Source organism: Propithecus coquereli, unplaced genomic scaffold (genome assembly GCF_000956105.1).
Source record: "Propithecus coquereli isolate 6110/MARCELLA unplaced genomic scaffold, Pcoq_1.0 Scaffold728, whole genome shotgun sequence".
Classification (NCBI taxonomy): domain Eukaryota; kingdom Metazoa; phylum Chordata; class Mammalia; order Primates; family Indriidae; genus Propithecus; species Propithecus coquereli.
Window position 1 is genome coordinate 26,939 of NW_012153374.1, and position 17,320 is coordinate 44,258.

Here is a 17,320-nt window from a genome sequence, read left to right on the forward strand (position 1 = left end):
GGGCATGGTGGCGCATGCCTGTAGTCCCAGCTACTTGGGAGGCTGAGGCAGAAGGATCGCTTGAGCCCAGAAGTCTGAGGTTGCTGTGAGCTAGGCTGACGCCACGGCACTCACTCTAACCCGGGCAACAGAGCAAGACTCTGTCTCAAAAAAACAAACAAACAAAAAAACACATTATTTTGGGAAAAGATATATTGGCTTCACCAGATTGCCAGATGAGTGTTCAAGACACACAAAAGGTGAAGAAGCCTGTCACTTAGGATCCTCAGCCTTGGACTTCAGTCTCAAGGCCAAATTTCAGTGTTCATTCAGAGGCCTTGGTTTGTTTAGAGCACAGCGGGACTCCATGGGTGGGTGTATCTAACAGGCCTACTCTATCCATGTATGTTTGAGGCCTCAGATCCTGGGAACTTAAACTTAGGTTCTCAGTACCTTCCTTTGGGCCCTTTGAACTCAGTCTAGATTGCTGAATCCATGAAAATAAGTCTTTGGAGCTCTGGAGGGGCCTATGCTCCTGAGGTTCTCAGTCTGGGAATGCTTGTATTTATCATCACATACCCTGTTGCTTCCTGCCTCTGTGGATTTGCACACATTGTTTCCTCTGCACAGAAGGCTCTTTCCTCCTTTTAGTAACACCCCCCACCCCAACACACAAACTCCCCATCACCCAGAAAAATTCCACTCAAACTTTATCAATCAGCTCAGGCACCATCTCCTCTGAGAGGCTGCCACAGCCCTCAAGGCTGGGTCAGGAACTCTCTGCTGGACTCACATGGGCCCCTGTGCTCCTTTCTTCTCTAGCATGACACAGAGATGGAATTATCACAGAAATAATAATAAAGCTTAAACCTCAGGACCCCATGCTTACACAGGCCACTTCCAGGTCTCTGATTACTGAGCATGGTCAATTTGAAGAGTGTTTAAGCTTTGTCACTGCACAAGAAAAGTTAAAATACCCTGAAATCTTACAGCTCACATGTAAAAGAAACTAGATAATTCAAAAATTTGATCAGCTGAATTGAATTGAAATCAATTCTTTCCCTTTTCCTCAGCTGCCATCAAGGTGCTCGGTCCTTCTGAGAAAGCTAAGGTCACGTTGGGGCGAAGCCCTCACTTTCTCCAGCGACTAGCACCAGCCCAGTACTCACTGGTGCCATGGCCTCCATCTCTGAGCTCGCCTGCATCTACTTGGCCCTCATTCTGCACGACGATGAGGTGACTGTCACAGAGGGTAAGATCAATGCCCTCATTAAAGCAGCTGGTGTAAATGTTGAACCTTTTTGGCCTGGCTTGTTTGCAAAGGCCCTGGCCAATGTCAGCACAGGGAGCCTCATCTGCAGTGTAGGGGCTGGAGGACCTGCTCCAGCAGGTGGTGCTGCACCAGCAGGACCTGCCCCCTCCGCTGCTGCTGCCCCAGATCAGGAGAAGAAAGTAGAAGCAAAGAAAAAGAATCTGAGGAGTCTGATGATGACATGGGCTTTGGTCTTTTTGACTAAATCTCTTTTATAACATGTTCAATAAAAAGTTGAACTCTTCAAAAAAAGAAATCGATTCTTTGTATTCTCTCTAGAAAGTAATATAAAATGATTATCATATAGAGAGGATATCAAAGAGTTTATATCCAAAAACACGTAGACAAAATTAGTAGAGAGTCAGGTGGCAAATAAAAATATTTTACTTTTTCAGGTTTTTAAGATATTTGTGGCATTTGTCAGGTTTTTTTTTCTTTTTCCTTTTTTTTTTTTTTTTTGAGACAGTGTTTTGCTCTGTCACCAGGCCAGAGTGCCGTGGTGTCAGCCTAGCTCACAGCACCCTGAAACTCCTGGGCTCAAGCGATCCTCCTGTCTTAGCCTCCCAAGTAGCTGAGACTACAAGCATGCCTCACTACTCCCAGCTAATTTTTTCTATTTTTAGTAGAGATGGGGTCTTGCTCTTGCTCAGGCTGGTCTTGAACTCCTGACCTCAAGGGATCCTCCCACTTTGGCCTCCCAGAGTGCTAGGATTAGATGTGTGAGCCACCACACCGGGCCACATTTGTCAGTTTTTAAAAATTCGTAATTTGTAAAATTCGTGATTTCTTTTATAATTTTAAAGAAATATTTTTTTATCTAATTTTGTACTGTTTTTCTTAAAGAGAGCTTGCAAAATTGTACCTGATTCAGGTCCTTCAAAACATAGTTTCACCCTGGGCACTGATCACACTCTATAATCCTCAGATAGTCTTCTGTACCAGACTTCAAAGTTCTTGAGCATTGACCAAATTTCATGAACTAGCAGTATTTCAGCACAAGGACAGGCACAGAAGTGTCAGAACTGTTTGTTAACATGGTTTAGTGCAAAGTTTGCAACCTTTGCTGTGTGAGGGAATCATCTACATTACTTTTCGAAAAACAAATATTTGTTGAGATATTATTTACATACAATAAGTTTCATCCATTGAAAGTGTACAGTTCAATGGTTTTGAGTATATTTACAGAGTAAACTGTGTTAGTTTGCTAGGGCTGCTGTAACAAAATACCACAGACTGGGTGGCTTAAACAATGACAATTAATTTTCTCACAGTTCTGGAGGCTAGAGGTCTGAGACCAAAGTGTCAGCAGGTTTGCTTTCTTCTTATTTTCTCCTTGTCTTTCTCCTTAGCCTTCTTGCTGTGTGTAGACATGGTTGTCTCTGTGCATATGCTTGTCTTGTATCCCTCTTTGTCTTCATCCTAATCTCCTCCTCTTCTTAGTTTTTTGTCTGTTTGTTTTTTTAGAGATAGTCTCGCTATGTTTCCCAGGCTGGACTCAAAACTCCTGGGCTCAAGGGATCCTCCTGCCTCAGCCCACCAAGTAGCTGGGACTACAGGCATGTGCCACGCCTGCAATCTCTTCTTTATAAGGACATCGATCATAATGGATTAGGGCCCACCCATATGACCTCATTTTACCTTAATTACCTCTTTAAAGGCCCTATCTCCTAATACAGTCACATTCTGAGGTACTGGGGGTTAGGGCTTCTAAATATGAATCTGGGAGTGGTGGACACAATTTAGCCCATCACAACAACCATTACCTCATCTAATTTTAGAGCATTTTCATCACCACCCAAAGTAACCCTGAACCCATTAGGGGTGACACTCTATTCTCCTTCCACCCAAGACATGGGCAACCATTCATGTATTTTCTATTTCTATAGATTTGCCTATTCTGTACATTTCATACAAATAGCATCATCCAATATATGGTCTTTTTTTGACCATATATTGGTCAGTTGTGATGTCCCCTATTTCATTCATAATTTCAGTAATTTGAGTCATCTTTCTTTTTTTTTTCCTTAGTTAATTTAGCTAAAGGTTTGTAAATTTTACTGATCTTTTCAAATAACCGGCTTTTGGTTTCGCTGATTTTCTCTATTGTTTTTCTTTCTCTATTTCATTTATTTCTGCTCTAATCTTTATTATTTCCTTTCTTATGCTTGCTTTGGGGTTACTTTTCTAGTTACCTAAGGTGGAAGCTTAGGTTATTAATTTGAAATCTTTCTTCTTTTAAATATGTACTTCTACAACTAAAAATTTCCCTCTAAGTATTGGTTTAACTGCATGTCATAAATTGTTATGCTATATTTTTGTTTTCATTCATTTCCAAGTGTTTTCTAATTTCCCTTGTGATTTTTTCTTTAACCCATTTGTTATTTAGGAGTGTGTCAATTTCCACATTTTTGTGAATTTCACATGTTTATTTTTGCTAATGATTTCTAATTTTACTCCATTGTGGTTGGAGAACATACTTTGTATTATTTCAATCCTGTTATATCTATCAAGGCCTGCTTTATGGCCTAATATATGATCTGTCCTGGAGAATGTTCCTGTGCACTTCAGAAAAATGTGTACAGTTGTCCCTGGGTACTCATGGGGGATTGGTTCCAGGATTTCCCAAGAATACCAAAATCCACGGATGCTCAAGTCCCTGATATAAAATGTCATAGTTGCTGGGTGTGGTGGCCGGCACCTGTAATCCCAGCTCCTGGGGAGGCTGAGGTGGGAGGATCACTTGAGCCCAGTAATTCAAGGCTACGGTGAGTTATGATCATGCCACTGCAGTCTAGCTTGGGCGACAGAGCAAGACCTTGTCTATAAAATAAAATGGTGTACAAAAAAAAAATGGTGTAGTACTTGCATATAACCTAAGCACATCCTCCTGTATACTTTAGATCATCTCTAGATTAATTATATTAATAATACCCAATACAGTGTGAATGCTATGTAAATAGTTGTTATACTGTATTGTTTAGGGAATAATGACACGGAAAAAAGTCTGTACACGTTCAGTACAGATGCAATTTTTTCCCCAAATTTTTCTGTCTGAGGTGGGCTGAATCCACGGATGTATAACCCACAGACACAGAGGGCCAGCTGTATTCCGCTGTTGCTGGTTGCAGTGTTCTATAGAAGTTAGGATGCTTTTTTAAAATTTAGATTTTCTAGGCTATGCTCACTGAGTCCTCTGCCTCAGGGCCTGGAATCTGTATCTGTAGTAAGTTACCCATATCTTTCCTGCGAAGTACCCACGGATCCGGAACCCATGGCCCCACAAGTCCTCCACGTTTGGTGTCCTTTAAGAGAGTAACTGCGGTGGTGTCATCGATCGCTCTGATACACTTTTCTATTGCTCTAGTCTCGCTGCCAGGTCTGCGGAAAAAGAGAACCTGTGTTCTTAAGCTCGGCTTCCGGCTCATTCTGCCTGGGCCAAGCTGCACAGGGATTGGGCCGTCTGGGCGTCACATGCACCGGACCGTATGATGGCGGGTTCTGGGGATGATACGCGAGCTCTTTTCCGGGCTGGGGTCCACGCGGTGCTGGAGGCCTGGCCGGCGTTGCAGGTGAGTGGGGCTGCGGCAGGATGAAGATTATGGCCCGGGGCAGAACAGGAATTGGCTGGGCCAGGCGCCTGAGGCTTGGCTGGGCAGCGTAAGCGGAGGTCCCCCTGGCCACCCCAGGCCAGCTCCCAAGCTGACGTGGTGGGTTTGGGCCTGTGTTCGCAGATCGCTGTGGAGAATGGCTTCGGGGGCATGCACAGTCTGGAGAAGGCTGAGTGGCTGGGGAGTGCAGTGGAGGATTACTTCATCCGCAATGGTGAGTGCATGTGCGGCCCTGCGACCCGTCTGTGTAGGGGTGTGGCGAAGAGGAGCTCCATTCCGGAGAGCCTGCATTTTCTCTTGAGCAATTGTAGGTTGGTACCTGAAGGCGAGGTGGAACGAATACAGGCTTTGGAGGCAGAATCCTGGGTTCCAATGCCTTACGGGTTGTGCCACTGAGGTATGGTATCACGCAGGACAAGGCAATTTAGCTCCCCTGAAACTAAGTTTCCTAGTTCCTAAAATGGGTATAAAAGTATCCACTCCCTCGCTGTCCGATAGAAATATGCGAGTTGCAATTTTTAGCAACCACTTTGATAATGTAACATGAAGCAATTGAAATCAACAATGTATGTTAGCAAGCTTGACGTCTCCAAAATATTTCAACATGTAATCAGTATAAAACATTGAGATATTTTACACCTTTTTTAGTATTGTTTTCAAAATCTGGTATTTTACAGTTTTAGCACATCTCAATTTGGCCTTAGCCTCATTTCAAGTATTCTGTAACCACATGTAGCTATTTTGACAGCAAAAATCTACATTTTTAGGCTTGTCTTGAGGGTTATACAAGAACAACGGGCCTGACAGAGGGTCTGTGCATAGTATGGTTTTTAGAAAATTCTTCATTTTCTAGCCTTGGGGATGACATTAGGCAGAGTCATTTCTCTCGAGAAAGTTTACTATCTAGTCAGGGATCCAAACAAATAGACAGTTGTAACACTAGGTGATAGGTGTTCTAATAAAGAGGAGCTCCGGGTGCATGGGGTAACATGAGACAGGGGAAAAGGCTTCTCAGGGGAGGTGGTGATTGGGCTGAGTCTTAAGGGATGAGAAGGAGTTAACTAGGTGGGGGAGGCAGAGAGAGCAACACTCAAATTCTGTGGTACCAGGAGGTAATGTGTTATATTTGGAAAGTAGCAGGGAACTCAGTATTGGAGTAAGGGTGTATGCACATGGGGGTGGTGTGGAGGAGTGGTAGAGAATGAAGATGGGGGACAAGGAGTCCTCCCAAAAGGGTAAGACATGGAAGGCCTCACGTGCCTTTGATTTTATTATTTTGGCCAGTGTTTGCCAAAATATATGCTATGGAAGACTAGTCCTGTTAGATATTCAGTGAAGAAAAAGCTTCTCCAGTCAAATTTTGTAAGAAAAGCTCTTTTCTTCAGCTCCCACTGGAGTTTCAACACTTATAAGCATATTAAAGGCTTGGGTAAGAATAAGAACCACTAAAAGAAACCCGTTTGCTTTTGTTTCCCATTAGCTTTCTATGGATAGCTTCCCTTAAAACTCAGCAGAACAGATATTTCTCAAAGGCAAACTATGAAACACTGCAGTAGGTGATAAAAATTCATGGGCAGGTTCTAAGGTGAGTAATAGGATGGGATTTACTGGCTAGAAAGTTCAGGAAGTAATCATTGTGGAGCATGGACTGGAGAGGGAAAGACTGATGAGAAGGCTGTTTTTATCTAGAAAATGATGAGGCCTGAAGTAGGACAATGGCAATAGATATGGAAAAGAAGGTGGATTAGAGCCTTGGAGAGTGCACGATTGTAGAGGGGAGGGAAAAAGAGGCAGGATCCTGGTTTCAGTCACTGGGTGGATTAGGTGCCTTTTATGGAATAGAGGAATCCGGGAGGATGAGAAGCAAGTTTGGAGGGTAAAGTCATAAGTCTGGTTTTGGATATGGAGGGTCTGAGGCACCTGTGAAACACCCAGGCACAGAGTAGTCTGAGTTGGAAACAGATTTGGAGAATATTAGATTTGAATGGTAGGGAAAGCCAAAGGGGTGGATGATGAGCTCTCCCAGGGAGAGCATATAGAGGGAAGAAGGGTGAGGAGCTTTGTGGAAGACTTTCTTGAGTTACTCTCTAATTCAGAAAAAAATAGAGCATGGGCCCATAAGATAACTGAAGCCCAGGGAGGAGGGCTCAGCCAAAGTCATACGATAGGGTGTTGGTGTCAAGGTCATGATAGTTTCATCATTGGAAGTACTACATCCATTTCTTCTTACCTGTCCCATTGGTCTGTGGCCTCCTATATTAGTGGAGCCACAGTTGTGAAGATCTCTACACTTCAAAAACTTCAGCCCTTGAGTGATGGGAAATTAACAGGGATTATGGATCTCCCCTGTACCAGGCATTGTGTTGGATGACTCCTCATAACAGACCTTTGAGGAGGCCACCATTTGCCCCACTTTACAGATAAGAAAACTGAGGCTTGGAGAGGAATCAGTAGCTTCCTCAAGGTCACACAGAGGGGAGGCCAGTTAGAATAATCTGAACAAAAGAGGGCGAGTGTGGGGCTGGGAGCTATGGGAAAAGGGCTTGGTAGGATTCAAGAGATTGGAAATTAGGTATTAAAATTTAGTGGGTTTTTAAAAAAAACCATGTTAAAACCTAGAATGCGGAGCACTCTAGCAAATGAAAGAGTCACAGTTTGGGCCTTTACCCACCAACCAGATGCAGATCCACCAAGTAGGTATTGAAGAGTAGTAGGCAGGAGTGATGAAGTTGGCTGATCTTTGACCAAAGGGACCTGTCCTTTTCTACTCAGCTGACTTGGAGCTAGATGAGGTGGAGGACTTCCTCAGGGAGCTGATGACCAATGAATTTGATACGGTAGTGGAGGATGGGAGTCTGCCCCAGGTAAGCTCAATGTGGGCATAGCTGCTGTCTCCTTGCCTGCAGTCTTTGTGGTTTTTTTTTTTTTTAAGAGATGGCGTCTCACTCTTGCTCAGGCTGGTCTCAAACTCCTGAGCTCAAGTGATCCTCTGCCTTGGCTTTCCAGAGTGCTGGGATTACAGGCGTGAGCCACCGCACCCGGCCGCTTGCGGTCTTTCTTTTCCCCAACTGTCTGTTTCGGGCCAAGATTGTTGGCTCTAACCATTCTTCTCTTGGGTCCTGCACAAGACCCTTCTATGACTCCCTGTTGCCTAGAGGAACAAGTCTAGTCTTTCTAGGTCTTTGCAAACCCTGCGTCTCTCCATATACCATTCCCAGGCAGGCCTGTTCCTCACCCCCATCCCAAGGGCAGGGCAGGGCAGGGCAGGTACATTTTCACCCCTGCTCTGGTTAACATTGCTCCTCCTGATAAGATTGCCTTCCCTTTTATATCTTTTTCAAAGACCAGTTCTAGTGCCTTCTCTGCTATTAGGCCCTCCTTTGATGCTTCGGGCCCTCACCTGAGCCCTTCATATGTGGTTGCTTCATTGGTGAACTCCTTGGGGAGGAAAGATACCTGTTCTCTTCTGGAAAATTCCAACCCACACCCCACTCTTGCTGCAAACATGGGCTGGTTGCATAGATTTTCTCAAAAATCCAAGCTGGTTGAATGTTTCTTTGTAGGTGAGCCAGCAATTGCAGACCATGTTCTACCACTTCGAGAGAGGTGATGGGGCTGCTCTAAAGGAGATGGCGTCCCACATCACTCAGAGAAAGTGCGGGGTCACAGCCACTGCACTTAAGACAGCCAGAGAGACTGATGAGGATGAAGATGATGGGGGCAGTGTGGAAGAGATGGAGGTGAAGTGGGTGCCCCGTGGGTGTGTGTGGTGGATACAGGTGTTTTCAGTTTTCTGGGAGAGCAAGCTAGATTCACAGAGGTGGGGGTGGTGGTGGTGGTATCATCCAGAGAGGGCAGGGAACTTTCCTAAAGTCACATAGCCAGTCCTGGAAAAGCTGGGAGCAGATCCTGAGTCCTCATTGGCCAATGTATTTAGCTCTCGTATTTCCCCTCCAGGTCTCAGCTACAAATGATGGGGCTGCTACAGATGGAGTCTGCTCCCAGCCTGAACCCTCTGATCCAGAGTCTCAGACTATTAAGGAAGAAGATATAGTGGAAGATGGCTGGACCATTGTCCGGAGAAAGAAATGAGTGGGTCTGGAAATGGTTTGGGCCCTTATTTGCTAGTTTTGAGACTTGCTTTTTAGGGGCTTTTTTGGAGGGTTATAGACCTTTGGACTGGTTACCCCATCCTTATCCTCTTTCCTGTTCCCTTATCCAGCTCCCTCCAAGGGAAGAAAAGCCCTAGGGTCCTTGGTTTTGGGGGTGATTGGACCTGGTCCAGCATATCCCCCTGGGCCTTAAGTTACCATCTGAGTGATGAGGACGGGTTTCCCAGCACAGTGTCTCTTGGGTGCAGTCATTGTGAAGAGGGGGATGAGTGGGTGTGGGTGTGGCTGGAGGAGCTAGATGGTGGTTGACAGTGGGCAGGTGGATGTGTGGAGGGAGAGGACCAGCAGGAGAACCAGTACTCAGTGCTGGGGGGCTGGCTGGGTCAGGAATGGTGAGATGAACATGCAAACGGAAGAGAAAATAGTTAAAAGATGTGAACGAAAGTAGGTGTGGAGCCTTTCCCTTATCCCACCCCACCGAACACACTGGGCAGCTCTGTACCCCTGCCCAAAACATGGAACCGTGTAGGAGTATTCCCTTCCTGCAGCCCAGCCTCCAGCCCTGCATTCCTTCAGGAATTCTAAGGCCATGGTTAGGTGGTGAGCTTGGGAGAGCTGAGCTTTGTTTTCTATCTCCTCCAGCCTCTTTCCTTACTCTTTATCCCATTTAGGTCCAGGGATGAGGCTTGAGATCCTAATAAACAATACCTTATTGTTTAATCTGTGGCTTGACTTGTGAGTAGCCTTGGAATCAGCCTCTAGGAGCTGAGCTTCAGAGTTCAGCAAGGGAGCAGTTTCTGTGCCCACCCTAACAGCCTGGTACTTCGGACAAACAAACAGATGCACGAGCAGAGCACAGCAGGGCTCTGAAAGTTACTGTAAGCCAGAAATAAACTGTATTTTTTCTTAAAAAAACAAAACAAAACAAAACAAAGGGTATCCATTGTCCTCCCCTCATTCCCCTGTCCTGCCCAGTGGCCCTGCCATGGGTCTGGACGATAAAATACTGGGTAGCCTTGGGGCTGGGTAGAAGCTGTAAGCCATGGGAGAGGCAGGAAGGGTCTAGTCACTAACCCGAGTGGAGGTGTACATGTGAAGACACTGGCTGAGGTGGCAGGGGTGGGTTGGGGCCCCAGGGTCAGTGGCAGAGCTGGCACTTGAATCCAGGTTTCCTGCCTCTGATGCTTTGGAAGGAATTGGGTAGAGGCAGGATCTGTAGGGTGTTGGGGAATTGGGGGTGGGGGTGGGGGAATGGGGAATGGCCTGATTCAGGTGGGTCTAGCAACAGCTCCCACCCTCCCTGGGTATAGGGATTAAGAAAAAATTAACATCACTGTAGGAATATTTTCTTTTAAAAGCCCACGTTTTGTTAAAAGATGAGTTAAAAAACCCAAGACCCAGCATTTGGGATTGAAAGTGCCCATGATGGGAAGTTCAAGTATTGACTGAGCTGGGAGGGAAGGGGCTGGAGCCCCCAATTGGATATGGGCAGCTAGAGTGTGGGGTGGGGGCTCCCAGTTCCACCCCAATGCTCTAGGTCTTGTCTCGGGTCTAGGGAGTTTCGGGGGGTTCAGCAGTGGCTCCTGAAGCTGCCACCGGTGCCTCTTCCATCTCCCTGTCCTCAGACAGTGTGGGCCCTGGACAGAACGTGTCCCCACGGCCTGCCCGGCCAAGCACGGCCATCCAGCGTTGCTGTAGCTCCTCTGTTTCAGGGCTGAAGTACCAGCTGAGGTGGCTCTGGGTGATCTTGAAGACATGCCTTCTGTCAGGCCGCTCCCCTGCCTCAGGAGGCCCCACCTCAAAGCCAATGAGGGGCAGGCTGCGCTGGGCTTTCACATCCTGGGGAAGAGGGACACAGCTGGGGTCACCCTGGGGCTGGACCTTCCCCCTGCCCCAACTTCTAACTAGTTTTGCATCTGGTCGCCTCTTTTCCTACCCTTGCTCAAGAACCTTCTGTGACTCTACTGTTATGAATAGGAGAATGTCTGAACTAGGGCTAAAATGTAGGCTGGTTCAAATACCTGTTGTCTCCTACAATCCCACACCAGCTGAGCTATTCTCTTTAGCATACCAAAAAATGTTTTCAGGCCTTTGCACTATTGCCCCATCTGCAGATTCTTTCCCACTCCAAATTGGACCTAGCAGTGTCCCATCTCCACTCCTGCTTCCTCCAGGAAGCCAGCCCCACCCCCATCTCACCCCAGTTTTCCCTACATACCTTGGCCCACAATCACTCCTTGTCTCTGGACCGTCTTTATCTCCCAAGGGTGGGGCTTCTGATTTCCTTCTAGGTTGAGCTAGGCTCACCCTATCCCCCAAGGCCAAGGAAAGGTCAAGGACTGGGAGGAAGTGGGGGAAGCCTGGCTTTGCCAGGTGGCTGAAAGGACTCAAAGGAGTAGGATACACACCTGAGGGGCTCCATAGATGTATAGCACCAAGGGTTCATTCTCTGGGACCACGAACCATGCCTTGTGCCATCCTTTCCCACCCTTCTCCATGTAGTGCAGGAAACTGCAGATGACGCTGTTCTCCGCAGCCACTGAGGCCTGTTTCTGTGGCCAGAGACATGGGGCAAAGGAGGTGGGGGTGGAATCAATATTGACAGAAGGCCTAGCCTGGCTCCTCTTGGCATTAACACCCCCTTTAGTATAGGGACTGCTATTCCCATGTCTCCTGAAGACCCTGAAGCTCAGGTGGCAGGAGTGATTTGCCCAGTGTCACCCAGTGAGTCAGCTCGAGTTGAGATTCAAAGCCAGCCTTGTCTGCCTGATTCAGGCCATGGCTGCTGCCTGGCCTGAAAGCCAGTAGAGGGGTGTACAGATCTTAGTGGCGGCATCTAAATGCCAGTCAGGTGTTCTTTCTTCAGTCAGTCCATTTTCTCCTAAAGTCATTCATGCATTTACGGCTCACCTTTTTTCTTTCATCACATCCATCTCCCTACACTCAGCAAGAGGCAATCTAGCATTGTGGATGTGGTGGTGGCAGGGGTTGTTGGATAACACAGTCTGGCTCAGAATCCCAGCTCAAGATGAAAATGTATTGACTTGGAAGGAGAACACCAAGAGCTGTTGTGAGGATTAAATGAATTAATATATGCAAAGCATTTAGAATAGTTTGTGGCACAGAGTAAGTGTTCTTAAGTGTTAAAATAAATGCCTTGATTTGTTTAAAAATGTGTGTATATGCACGTGCCTGGAAAGATAGGAAGGATATGTGTTAACAGTGGTAACTTTTGGGTATAAGGAATATGGTGTTGTATTATTTTTTTCTTCATATTGTCCTACTTATGCTACTTTGTAATAAGAAAAGGCAATTTGTTAATTTTTAAAAATTCCAGCTCTGCCACTTATTTGTTGTGTATCTTGGGCAAATAACGTCTCTGGGCCTCAGTTTCCTCATTTGTAAAATAAGGATAATAATGGCATGGACAGAATAGTTACTGTGAGAATTAAATGTCTAAAGCACGCCAATAAAAATTACTGTCTTTCATTCACTCTGGTACTCAATTTACTCACGCCTAGGTCACTTGATCAGTGGATGCACATAGCACCCTACTGTTTCAGAGCGGCCCAGGCCCTCCCCAGTCACACTGGGTAAGTGGTTGGAGCCCATTTGGTCACTGTGATAAAGTTAGTCAGGGGCCTGGCTCTTACCTCCAGGATGGACCTCCGGCGCTGGGGTGTATGCTGGCTGCAGGCTGGACTGCTCCCGGGCACCCCGTGCAAGGCCACATAGCAGTCAGTGCACACGCGGTTGGAGCGGTTGTTGTCATAGATGAGGCGGGCCCGGAACTCAGAGCACTTCCCACAAACCACCTGGGGTGGCAAGTGGGCAAGAGCAGCCTGATTCCAGCAAGCCTCCCCCTTCAGTGTACCAACTCCCACAGCAGACTTGTGCCCCCCCCCACTTGGAGGGTACCCACTCACATGTGGGTCTTCCGGCTGTCAGCCTGTCCCCTCCCTAGCTCTGCCCCTGCCCCCCAACACTCACATGCCCACAGGCCTTGCAGTGGTGCCTGCGTTTGGTGATGGAATTGAAGGGCTCCTGGCAGCGCATGCACATGGTTACTTCCTTTTCCCGGATGGGTGTAGGTGCCCGCTTCCCAAGATCCACGTTCTGGGGGGAGGGTCGGGTCCCAGGTCAGAGACAGCTACTTTCCCTCCCTGTCCAGCCAGCCCTTGCCCCTAGGCTTGGATCATCATGGCAGGAGGGTGGGTGGCAGCAGACACTTTCAGAAGACCTGCCTTGAGTCCTGGCTCTGCTCCTACCTCACTGCTACTGAAGGCAAGTCACTTCTTTCTGGGCCTTGGTTTCCCCAGTGAGTTCTCTGTAACCCTACCCAATAGAAGACTGGGCTTCTGAGGTCATGCATTGCCTCTCTGGTCTTTACCCTCTGGGAACGGGAGAGGATCATCTCAAGGTCAAGTGAGGACTTGGAGGCCTGGAAGGGGTCCCAGTGCAGGGGGCGAGAGTGGGGACTCTTACTGGAGAGTTGGGGGGCGTGTCTTCATCTTCCCTGTTTGTTGAGTTCAATAGTTTGAAGGTCTCTAGCGTCTGTTCATGCTTCAGGAGGGTGGAGTTGATGGCCTGAGGAGGAGGTATAAGAAATGAGGTCAGATCACCCCACAAGCCACCCACTTCAACTCTCACCTCTCTTTCCTATGCCCTAGCATGAAGTCAGAAAAGTTGGGTTCTAGCCCAGCTCTGTCCCTGTTAGGCAGACGATCTTGAGCAAATCCCTTCCCAAATCTAGGTCACAGTGTTAAAATTGTAAAATGGGGGATGGGGAGCAGTGGCTGAAAAACCTCAGGCGGACTTCCTGACCATTGTCTGGGTTTAAAACTTTACAGGGCTTGACTCACTGGGATTACACCCTCGGAGTAACCAGCTTTCTTAAAGAAGAGTTTGTGAGTTTCTGCTTAACCTCTGCACCCCTTAGCTTGCTTATCTGTAATATGGGGATGGTAAAGTTTGTTGGAAGGCAGGTGTCCAGGCCCATTCTGGTCAGATGTGTTTTGGGGGAGAGTCTACCAACCCCTCAGAGACCTGTTAATACTCTTCCAGCCCCCTACCACAAAGCCTTCTTGGATGTTACCTGGACCCAGTCTTTCTTCTCCTCCTCAGTCCTTGGGAAGAAAAAAAGCAAGATGTTGGGTTAGGCAGGCCAAGAAAAAGCAATCAGAGTGGTAAAGAGCAGGTATTTTGGAGTCAGACAGACCTGGGTTTGACCCTCTGCTTCTTCATTTATTACTTGTGTGACCTTGGGCAAGTCACTTAACCTGTTTGAGTTTATTTATTCAACATTTACTAATACCTTCCAGACCCTGTGCTAGGAACTTAGGCCCCAGAGAGGACCCTGCCCTCAAGGGGCTCATGGTCTAGCGGAGGAGACAGACGGGGACAATGCTGGGGGATGGATCAGTGCCCTGAAAATAGGGCTGAGGAGCCTAGAGGAGGGAACATGCCCTAGCCTGAAGTCTGGGTGGGGACTTTTAAGGAAGGTTTTCTCAAGGAGGTGCTAGGCCTCAGGTAGAAGGGTAAGGGTAAATTGTGTGAGAAAGACAGTGGAACATACAAGAAACCACATCAATAATTTTGTGTTGCTAGGATGTCAAGTTTGAAAAAGGAGGGCAGTTTTTTTTTTTTTTTTTGAGACAGTCTCACTCTGTTGCCCAGGCTAGAGTGTCATGGTGTCAGCCTAGCTCACAGCAACCTCAAATCCTGGGCTCAAGCGATCCTCCTGCCTCAGCCTCCCAAGTAGCTGGGACTAGAGGTGCACACCACCACGCCAGGCTAATTTTTTCTATTTTTAGTTGCCCAGCTAATTTTTTTCTATTTTTTTAGTAGAGAGTGGGTCTCACTCTTGCTCAGGCTGGTCTGGAACTCCTGACCTCAAGTGATCCTCCTTCCTCGGCCTCCCAGAGTACCAGGATTACAGGTGTGAGCCACTGTGCCCAGCCAGTTTTTATTTTTATTTTTTTCATTTGTAAAATGGAGATTATGATTATCACTGTCCGGGTTGTTCCGATCAGTAACTGAGGTGACTTGTGTAAAGTGCCCAGCACGATGTCCAGTACACTAGATGCTCAATCAACGTGAGTTCTCCTTTCCTTTGCCTTCCTTCCCTGACTCTCCTGCCTCCGTCTACTCACTAGGAATAGAACCCAGCCTCTCTGTTGCCTCCTATCTGGTCTCTTTTAATTTCCTTCCATATCTACACTTCAGACATCAAAAGTATTTTTCTAATATGAAAGTCTGACTGTATCTTTAGAACCACTTCATGAAAAATTAAGGGTTTGAGTCAATATTTAGCTACAAGAATATTCATTGAAATGTGTTACTAATATTTATTATAGTGAAAAATTGGAAGCAGCTTAAGTGTCCAACAACAGGGAATCAGGTAAAAAAAAAATGATGGCACATCACTACTGCAAGAGAAAATTAATGATGTAGAAAGATGTTTATGTTAAGTGAAAAGAACATATATAAAATGTATCTAGTATGCCATTTTTGTATAAAAATATTTATGTAACATGAGTGTTTACATTTGTCAAAACTCATCCATGGTATACTTAAGAACTGTGCATTTTACTGTATGAAAATTTTGCCTCATGAAAAGTGGGGGCTTTAAACAAATACTGGGCTCTAGTTAATGATGTGCATGCCAGACTCTTGAGGGGTGGTGTGTAGTGATGGATGCAACTTATTTTGAAATGCATTAAGAAAATCAGATGGATTGGTGGATGGATAAAAGGATGGATACCTGTATGTGATAAAGTACATTTAGCACAATGTTAACACTTATAGAATCTAAATGGTAGGTTTATAGGTGTTCACTGTATAATTCTTTCAACTTTTCTATATTTTGGAAAACTTTCATAATAAAATGTGGAAAGAAAGGGCCTGAAAGGGGTTATTTCTGGGTGGTAGGGTTCTGGTGGGATTGTACTTTATTCTGACTGTATTGTTTTAAAAAATTGACTTATCTATATTTTCTAATTCATAATTTCTTTGCAGTAAACAAGTGTTGCTTTTGATTTTTAAGAGCCATAATAGTGTTTCTGGCCATTCATGCTGAAGTATATATGGGTGAAGTGACATGATATTTGTAACTTACTTTAAAATGGTTCTGCAAAAGACATATATGGCAAAATGTCAATAGTTGTTGACTCTTAAATCAGTGGTTCTAAACCCTGATGCATACATTAAAATTACGTGGAGAGCTTTTAAAACTCTCCATGTTCAGGCTATACTCCATACCAATTAAATCAGAATCTCTGGTGGTGGGTCCCAGGCATCAGTATTTTTTAAAAAGCTCCCCAGCTGATTCCAAGGGTCACCAAGGTTGAGAACAGGTTGTCTCAGTTGTGGGCATATGGGTGCTTGCTGTATTTCTACTTTTCTGGCTATTTGAAAATTTTCATCAAACAAAAAAAATTTTAAGGGCAGTAAAAATGATAAAAGTGATTGCAAAGGAAACCTTCTATGCCTTCCCACTGCCACTAGGAGGAAACCGTATACTGCTCAGCAGCCCCTTCTAGGCCCAGTGTCCCTCTGTAGACCCCTCCCTCTCTGCAGACAACGTGTCCCTCTCACGTGGCTTGTCACTCTCCTGGATGAACCGGGAGTCTGCTTTGTTTTCACAGTAGGCCTCTGTTGGGCTCTCTCAGTTTCCCTGATCTTCAAGATCCGCTCTAGGCTCACTTCATCCTCCAGGAGGACACCGTTTAGCCCACATTCATCTCTCCCTCCCACCTCCATGCAGCCCCAACCAGTCATTTCTCACTTCCTCGCAGCCTGATGTGCATCCAGTTCTCTGGCCCTGACTGTGACCTTGATACCCTTGATACCACTTGGGCCCTCAGAAGACAGCATGGACAGTGGTTAGAAACATGGACTCCAGGGCCAGATGGCCTGAGCTCCAGTCCCAGCTCTGTTCCCTTCTGGCTCAGGGCTCTTGGACACAGCACATAACTGTTCTATTCATCAGTTTCCTCATCTGTAAAATGAGTTGATGGTAACAGTAGCTACTTCAAGGGTTGTTGTAAGCATTCAAGTAGTTAATTTTAACTTAAATTTTTAAATTAAAATTCACTTAAAACAGTACCTGGCGCAAAAGTCTCCATGAAATGTGAGCTATTATTATAATCATCCAAGTACAAGATGGATATGAAAGCTCTTCTGTTAAATGGCTGGGCATTTTACCCTTGCTATTATTGTTAAATTTTTTTTTTTTTTTGAGACAGAGTCTCACTCTGTTGCCCGGGCTAGAGTGCTGTGGCATCAGCCTAGCTCACAGCAACCTCAAA

General features: G+C 46.0%; 2 protein-coding genes and 1 pseudogene across 2 annotated transcripts in view; 2 read left to right on the top strand and 1 right to left on the bottom strand.

Annotated features, from left to right (window-relative positions):
* Positions 1-1,155: 1,155 nt before the first annotated feature.
* LOC105824246 lies at positions 1,156-1,513 on the top strand (annotated as a pseudogene).
* Positions 1,514-4,776: 3,263 nt separating this feature from the next.
* TSR2 (TSR2, 20S rRNA accumulation, homolog (S. cerevisiae)) lies at positions 4,777-9,933 on the top strand. Its single transcript, XM_012661623.1, has 5 exons — positions 4,777-4,860; positions 5,023-5,113; positions 7,672-7,763; positions 8,463-8,639; positions 8,857-9,933. Exons 1-5 carry the CDS (start codon positions 4,777-4,779, stop codon positions 8,989-8,991), a joined length of 579 nt encoding a protein of 192 aa, XP_012517077.1. The 3' UTR covers positions 8,992-9,933.
* FGD1 (FYVE, RhoGEF and PH domain containing 1) overlaps positions 9,885-17,320 on the bottom strand; it is a 41,219-nt gene continuing 33,783 nt past the window's right edge. Inside the window, exons 13-18 of the mRNA XM_012661622.1 lie at positions 14,107-14,137; positions 13,497-13,598; positions 13,002-13,127; positions 12,665-12,826; positions 11,420-11,563; positions 9,885-10,850 (exon numbers count right to left, since the gene is read on the bottom strand). Of these exons, the coding sequence (XP_012517076.1) occupies positions 10,563-10,850; positions 11,420-11,563; positions 12,665-12,826; positions 13,002-13,127; positions 13,497-13,598; positions 14,107-14,137 (853 nt within the window). The 3' untranslated portion in view covers positions 9,885-10,562. The remainder of the gene's footprint in view (positions 10,851-11,419; positions 11,564-12,664; positions 12,827-13,001; positions 13,128-13,496; positions 13,599-14,106; positions 14,138-17,320) is intronic.